Raw genomic sequence first — 7,898 nt, forward strand, 5'->3', positions numbered from 1 at the left:
CTCCTTCATCCACAGCTCTCTCCTTCATCCACAGCTCCCTCCTTCATCCACAGCTCTCTCCTTCAACCACAGCTCTCTCCTTCAACCACAGCTCTCTCCTTCATCCACAGCTCTCTCCTTCATCCACAGCTCTCTCCTTCATCCACAGCTCTCTAATAAAATTTCAATCAACCGAAAAACTTTCGATTTAAAGCTTTCGTGACTGCAGGGGTTTGTAAAAGATGTGGTTCCAGACATACAGTACCCTGGTGTCTACAAACTAAGTTTCCTCTGTGGTAGCAGTTACATTGGGGAAACCAAACGACATGTCTCGGACCGCATCCGTGAACATAAAGCTGACCTGAAACACGGTAGGACAAACACCTCAGCCGTGGCAGATCACTGTTACAACTCAGTGGGCTCACATGACATTGACTTCTCCAAGACAGAGGTTCTCTGCAAGCCATCTGGCTATCATGAGAGATTCGTTCATGAGGCGATCCACATATACAAACACAGAGACAATTTTAACCGAGAAGATGGATTCTGGCTTAGCAATCACTGGAAGGACGTAATAAACCATTTTGATACACATTAGGGTGGGTAGAATAATACATAGTGTTATATTAAAATGTATAAGGTGGTTTATAGCAATACAGTATGTAATTTAATGTTGAGTTTGCCTATGGCAGTATATAGTACGGTATAGACGCGTGTGATGTAAGAGAATAAAGTTTAGATGGAAGCATATTATATAATTTTTTACAACGTAGAACATTTTTTATGTATTACTTACTGTTAGTAACTCAACTTATTGTAGAGTATAGTAAGTATACTGATGATGCTATGTAGTTTATACTTTAGTTTGTTATGCAGTTTATACTTTAGTTTTTTACGTGGTTGTTTAGTAACTGCAGCTACATACTATTAACATTCCTTTCCTTTGTTAATGCTACCCCCTCCCCCCCCCCCCCCTTGATGCTGCTAATCCTGCATAATGCACGGGCATAGTATTGATTTGGAACCCCCCTCCCGCCCACCTCCTACGCATTTTCCATATGCTGAATTCCTCTTGATATGCAAATTATTTTGTTTAGGCGCTCTTCTTCCCACCTCCCCCCCTCTAGCCCAGCTTAAATATACGCTCCAAGCTTGGTGGTGCTTCATTCTTCGCCTGAGGACGGCTGCTTGCGTTGTGGCCGAAACGTCGTGAGAATTGTTTTATTATGTTTTATTTTTATTATTTTATTACTTCCCTTCTACGTGACTTTACCGAAAGAACCAAGAAGAAAGACAACCGAAAAACCTTATAAATTTTTTTATTCTACAATCACGATAACGGGTCCATAACAGAGGGTTTGTGTGTTGGGTTAGATCGAGTGAAAATATAAATGTTGTGTTGTTAAACCCGCCACCACCCGACACAGCCAGCTAGAGTCTGGGTTGTCACGAACAAAACGTGTCAATTCGTCACTAGTACAGCAACTGGGGAGACGCCACGGCAAATGTTGTGGCTTGTAGTGTACTAGTGTATAGTGTAGTGTATAGTGTAGTATACTAGTACAGCACTAGTGTATAGTGTAGTGTATAGTGTAGTATACTAGTACAGCACTAGTGTATAGTGTAGTGTATAGTGTAGTATACTAGTACAGCACTAGTGTGTAGTGTATAATGTATACTAGTACAGCACTACATCTCCAACACAGGCGGTGTAGTGCTGTACTAGTATACTACACTATACACTAGTGTTGTACTAGTATACTACACTATACACTACACACTAGTGCTGTACTAGTATACAACACTATACACTACACTATACACTACACTATACACTACACTAGGCTGTGTGCTGTGATCGTGACGAACCGGCCCCGTGCTATTCACACGACACTCACGTTCACTAGGTGGCTGTGTCGGGTGGTGGCGGGTTTAACGACACATTCATATACTTACACGATCTAAGACCCCACACCCCCCCCCACCCCAAAAAAACACAACCTCAATTACGGATGACATTGGTAGCGAAAGCGTCTGTGTTAAAATGACAATAGGTACATTCATACTCACACATTACACATCATTGAAGAGACACACACACAACGCACCACACAACACACCACACACACACACAACGCACCACACACACCACACCACGCACCACACACACACAGGACACACACACAGCACACTGGACACACACACACACAGCACACTGGACACACACACAACGCACCACACACACACACAACGCACCACACACACACACAACGCACCACACACACCGCACCACACCACACACCACACACACACAGCACACTGCACACACACACAACGCACCACACACATGACACAGCACACTGGACACACACACACACACTGGACACACACACACACACCACACACACACACTACACACCCGGACAATCTTGCCTGCTGCTAATTCGTCACGCGTGGCTGAACCGTGGAACTCTAAATCCATCCGAACCGACTCAGTGCATCCATCATCACCACGCAACCATCGAGTCGACGGACATACAAACACACACACACATTGAGACAGACACACACACACAGAGACACACACAGACAGAGAGACAGACAAAGACAGAGCGAGAAAAACAACAAGAGAGACAGCGAGAAAGACGGACACGGCGTGACACACTCTGGCAGCTAAACATTTTTCCCCTCCGACAAAAGCTCACGGACAACGGGCTTGCCACACACACACACAGTGCGACGTTTACCGCCACCGCCACCGCCACCACCGCACGCTTGCAGAGCCAACTCAACTAAGCAGCAGCAGCAAGCATTTGCCCTGACAGCCTGTTCAGGCTATACGGGGGATTTTTGTCTTTTGCGTGCACCTAGCCTGGCACAGTGGGAGGCACAGCTGGTGCATCGGGCAGTCGTCTCGGTCAGTCGACCCGTGGCACCAGCTGGGTCTGCCCCGTGACCTCCTGTACCTAGCCTGGCACAGGTGGTGCATCGGCCAGTCATCTTAGTCGACACGTGGCACCAGCTGGGTCTGCCACGTGACCTCCTGCCGGCGGGGGGCGTTTGACACTTCACGTGGTGGCCTCAACGTGCACCTAGCCTGGCACAAGCGCTGTCACTGCCACTTAGTGGTGAACGGCGGATGTTGTTGTTGACGTAGTTGTTGGTGTGTACGTAGTTGTTGGTGTGTGTACGTAGTTGTTGTGTACGTAGTTGTTGTTGTGTACGTAGTTGTTGTTGTTGTTGTGTAGGTAGTTGTTGTGTAGGTAGTTGTTGGTGTGTACGTAGTTGTTGTTGTTGTTGTGTAGGTAGTTGTTGTTGTGTAGGTAGTTGTTGGTGTGTACGTAGTTGTTGGTGTGTAGGTAGTTGTTGGTGTGTAGGTAGTTGTTGTTGTGTAGGTAGTTGTTGGTGTGTGCGTAGTTGTTGTTGTTGTTGTGTAGGTAGTTGTTGTTGTGTAGGTAGTTGTTGGTGTGTGTACGCGTGGAACGGCTTTCGCACCGCCGTAACGCAGCAAGCCAAACCGCGCTCGTCGGAGGAAGCACAACAACACACCAACACACAACAACACACACAACAACAAGGTGTGAGACGCCGCCGTCGCCGCGACTACGTTACATGGGCGGCACGGGCGAGCAGGCGGCCATGAGCCCCGAGTGACCCAGCTCCAGAAGCAGCACCACCACCACCACCATCATCATCACCACCACCACCGCTGGTACCACCACCTCCGCTGGTGCGACCGCTGGTGCTGCCTCCGCTGGCGCGTGGCTCTTGAACGGGGGTGCTGGCGTTGGTGAGCAGAGAGGGGTCCGACAGCGCAGACAGCAGCCCAGTGCCACCCAACTCCTTGAGCACCTGTGGGAGAGCGTGGGGAGGTGGCGAGGGTGGTGGGGGTGGTGGTGATGAGGGTGGTGAGGGTGGTGGTGGTGGGTGGTGGTGATGGTGGTGGGTGAGGGTGGTGGGGAGAGTGGTGAGGGTGGTGAGGGTGGTGGTGAGGGTGGTGGTGAGGGTGGTGGTGAGGGTGGGCGAGGGTGGGAGACAATGGTGAGGGTGGGGAGGGTGGTGAGGGTGGTGGTGAGGGTGGGCGAGGGTGGTGGTGAGGGTGGTGGTGAGGGAGGTGGTGAGGGAGGTGGTGAGGGTGAGGGTGGTGGTGAGGGGGGTGGTGGTGAGGGTGGTGGTGAGGGTGGTGAGCGTGGGGAGAGCGTGGGGAGGTGGTGGTGAGGGTGGGAGATAATGGTAAGGGTGGCGGTGGTGATGATGGCGGTGATGATAAGAGGCGGTGGTGATAGCTGGTGACGATACCTGGTGATGATGGCAGTGACGATAGCGCCGGTGGCTGTTGCTGCAGCAGCAGCAGCAGCTGCTGCAGCTGCAGTAGTAGTAGCAGCAGCAGCAGCAGCGTCGTCATCATCGACGACCAGGTCGCACCTGCGGAGATGGAGCGACGTCGGGCAGCATGAAGAACGACTCCCCCGGAGGGCGGGCGACTCCGCTGGGCTCGTCCCTCTTGAGGGAGTCGTCCCTCTTGAGGGAGTCGTCCAACAAGGAGGACTCCAGCTTCTCCGACGCCACCTTGACTCCCTGGGCAGACGGTGTGGGTTCAGATTCACCGCGGAGAGTTTAACCGCGAAGAGTTTCACCGCAAAGAGTTTCACCGCGACAGGTTCACCGCGGTGAACTCGCCGTGGTGAAACTCACCGCAGTCGAGGGGTGTTTGTGTTGCCCCGCAAGCAGCAGCTTCAGTTCCCACCCCCTTAAAACAACCCCCACCCATCTTCTCCCCTAGCCCAGCATCACCATCATCATCACCATTATCATCATCACCATCGACATCATCACCATCATCATCATCACCATCATCATCACCATTATCATCATCACCATCGACATCATCACCATCATCATCACCATCATCATCACCATCATCATCACCATCATCATCATCACCACCATCATCACCACCATCATCACCACCATCATCACCACCATCATCATCATCATCACCACCATCATCATCACCATCATCATCACCATTATCATCACCATCATCATCACCATCATCGACATCATCACCATCATCATCACCATCATCATCACCATCATCATCACCATCATCATCATCATCACCACCATCATCATCACCATCATCACCATCACCATCATCACCATCACCACCATCATCACCACCATCATCATCATCATCACCACCATCATCACCACCATTATCATCACCATCATCATCACCATCATCGACATCATCACCATCATCATCACCATCATCATCACCATCATCATCATCACCACCATCATCACCACCATCATCACCACCATCATCACCACCATCATCATCATCATCACCACCATCATCATCATCACCACCATCATCACCATCATCATCATCACCATCATCACCATCATCACCATCATCATCACCATCATCATCACCATCATCACCATCATCATCACCATCATCATCACCATCATCATCACCATCATCATCACCATCATCACCATCATCATCATCCTGTTGCTACTCACTAACCCCCTCCAGCTACGACCACCCCTATCACCACCACAACCCCTACCACTACCCCCCCCCCATCACCACCACAACCCCTACCACTACCCCCCCTATCACCACCACAACCCCTATCACCACCACAACCCCTACTACTACCACAACCCCTATCACCACCACAACCCCTACCACTACCACAACCCCTATCACCACCACAACCCCTACCACTACCACAACCCCTATCACCACCACAACCCCTACCACTACCCCCCCCCATCACCACCACAACCCCTACCACTACCCCCCCTATCACTACCACAACCCCTACCACTACCACAACCCCTACCACTACCACAACCCCTATCACCACCACAACCCCTATCACCACCACAACCCCTATCACCACCACAACCCCTACCACTACCACAACCCCTATCACTACCACAACCCCTACCACTACCACAACCCCTACCACTACCACAACCCCTATCACCACCACAACCCCTATCACCACCACAACCCCTATCACCACCACAACCCCTATCACCACCACAACCCCTACCACTACCACAACCCCTATCACTACCACAACCCCTACCACTACCACAACCCCTATCACTACCACAACCCCTACCACTACCACAACCCCTATCACCACCACAACCCCTATAACTACCACAACCCCTATCACCACCACAACCCCTATCACCACCACAACCCCTATCACTACCACAACCCCGATCACCACCACAACCCCTATCACCACCACAACCCCTACCACTACCACAACCCCTATCACTACCACAACCCCTACCACTACCACAACCCCTACCACTACCACAACCCCTATCACCACCACAACCCCTATCACCACCACAACCCCTATCACCACCACAACCCCTATCACCACCACAACCCCTACCACTACCACAACCCCTATCACTACCACAACCCCTACCACTACCACAACCCCTATCACCACCACAACCCCTACCACTACCACAACCCCTACCACTACCACAACCCCTATCACTACCACAACCCCTATCACTACCACAACCCCTATCACTACCACAACCCCTATCACTACCACAACCCCTATCACTACCACCAAACCCTCGTTTGCTACTGCTTCCGCTACCCCCCACAACACCCACAGCACTCGCAGCTGCACCCGCATCAACCAGCTGCACCCCCAGCTGCACCTGCAGCTGCACTGGCCTCACCGCGTGGCTGCGGTTTCTGCACATGTGGTGGTCACAGCAGCAGCGTTGGCGAGAGCACGCCACTCCTGCACGTTTGCAGCCACAACGCAGCGTTTCACAGTGTTCTTTACAGCGACACTGCACAGCACAGAGACACCACCACCACCACACGCTTAGTAGCAGCAGTAGTAGCAGTAGTAGTAGCCACAATGCCGCGTATCACAGCGTCCGTTACAGCGACACTGCACAGCACAGAGACACCACCACCACCACCACAACACGTTTAGTAATAGTAGCAGTGCACGCGCGTGCGTGAGTGTGTACGTATGTGTTACGCGCGTACGTACGTATGTACGTGCGTGACTGTACGCGCGTGTACCCGTGTGCGCGTGCGTGCGTGACTGTACGTGTACACGTGTGCGCGTGCGCGACTGTACGTGAGTGTACGTGCGTGTACGTGCGGTCACCCTGTAGGGCGCAATAATCTTGCTCCGTCGCCCGCCGCTCTTTAGCTGCGGCAGCGAGTCCGTGTCCACCACCGGCTTGGCCGCGAACGACTTCAGCTGCGTCGCGAACAAAAGGCGGAGGTCACGCGCCCACCCCGCCGTGTAGCCTCTAACGGTGTAGGGGCAAGTGCTGCTAGTCGCCACCACCACCACCACTACAACTGCCTCCACCACCGTCCCTACTACCTCCACTACAACCACCACCTCCACTACAACCACCTCCACCACCACCACCGTCCCTACTACCTCCACCACAACCACCTCCACCACCACCACCACCACCACCTCCACAACCACCACCCCTACCACCTCCACCTCCTCATCCACCAGCACCTCCCGCACCTTGGAGGGCATGAGCTCAATGGAGGAGTCGGGGGACGCTGCATGTGGAGTGTACGTGTGAGTGAGTGTACGTGTGAGTGAGTGTACGTGTGAGTGAGTGTACGTGTGAGTGAGTGAGTGTACGTGTGAGTGAGTGTCTGAGTGAGTGTACGTGTGAGTGTACGTGTGAGTGAGTGTACGTGTGAGTGAGTGTACGTGTGAGTGAGTGTACGTGTGAGTGAGTGTACGTGTGAGTGAGTGTCCGTGTGAGTGAGTGTACGTGTGAGTGAGTGTGCGTGTGAGTGAGTGTACGTGTGAGTGTACGTGTGAGTGAGTGTACGTGTGAGTGAGTGTCCGTGTGAGTGAGTGTAC

The 7,898-nt window shown here is 52.2% G+C and overlaps 1 protein-coding gene across 2 annotated transcripts; it reads right to left on the minus strand.

Annotated features, from left to right (window-relative positions):
• Nucleotides 1-1,801: 1,801 nt before the first annotated feature.
• Nucleotides 1,802-7,432, minus strand: LOC133339558 (POU domain, class 4, transcription factor 1-like). Of its 2 annotated transcripts, none has more exons than XM_061547662.1 (4): nucleotides 7,167-7,432; nucleotides 6,721-6,837; nucleotides 4,405-4,557; nucleotides 1,802-3,831 (listed from the first exon to the last, which is right to left on the minus strand). In XM_061547662.1, exons 2-4 carry the CDS (start codon nucleotides 6,742-6,744, stop codon nucleotides 3,583-3,585), a joined length of 426 nt encoding a protein of 141 aa, XP_061403646.1. In that variant the 5' UTR covers nucleotides 6,745-6,837; nucleotides 7,167-7,432; the 3' UTR covers nucleotides 1,802-3,582. The 2 variants fall into 2 exon arrangements, with proteins under 2 accessions (XP_061403646.1, XP_061403645.1); XM_061547661.1 differs by having other exon boundaries at nucleotides 4,405-4,566.
• Nucleotides 7,433-7,898: the final 466 nt, after the last annotated feature.

The sequence above is a fragment of the Lethenteron reissneri genome, unplaced genomic scaffold, assembly GCF_015708825.2.
Source record: "Lethenteron reissneri isolate LAM-NWPU_2019-01 unplaced genomic scaffold, ASM1570882v1 scaffold_190, whole genome shotgun sequence".
NCBI classification, from domain to species: Eukaryota; Metazoa; Chordata; class Hyperoartia; order Petromyzontiformes; family Petromyzontidae; genus Lethenteron; species Lethenteron reissneri.

Coding starts and splice junctions, on each gene's coding strand:
- LOC133339558 (XM_061547661.1), bottom strand. CDS start 6,744: ATGTGCAGAAACCGCAGCCACGCG. Junction 4,567..6,720: donor GCAGAAACCGCAGCCACGCG/GTGAGGCCAGTG, acceptor GAACCCACACCG/TCTGCCCAGGGAGTCAAGGT. Junction 3,832..4,404: donor ACGTCGCTCCATCTCCGCAG/GTGCGACCTGGT, acceptor GCTCTCCCACAG/GTGCTCAAGGAGTTGGGTGG.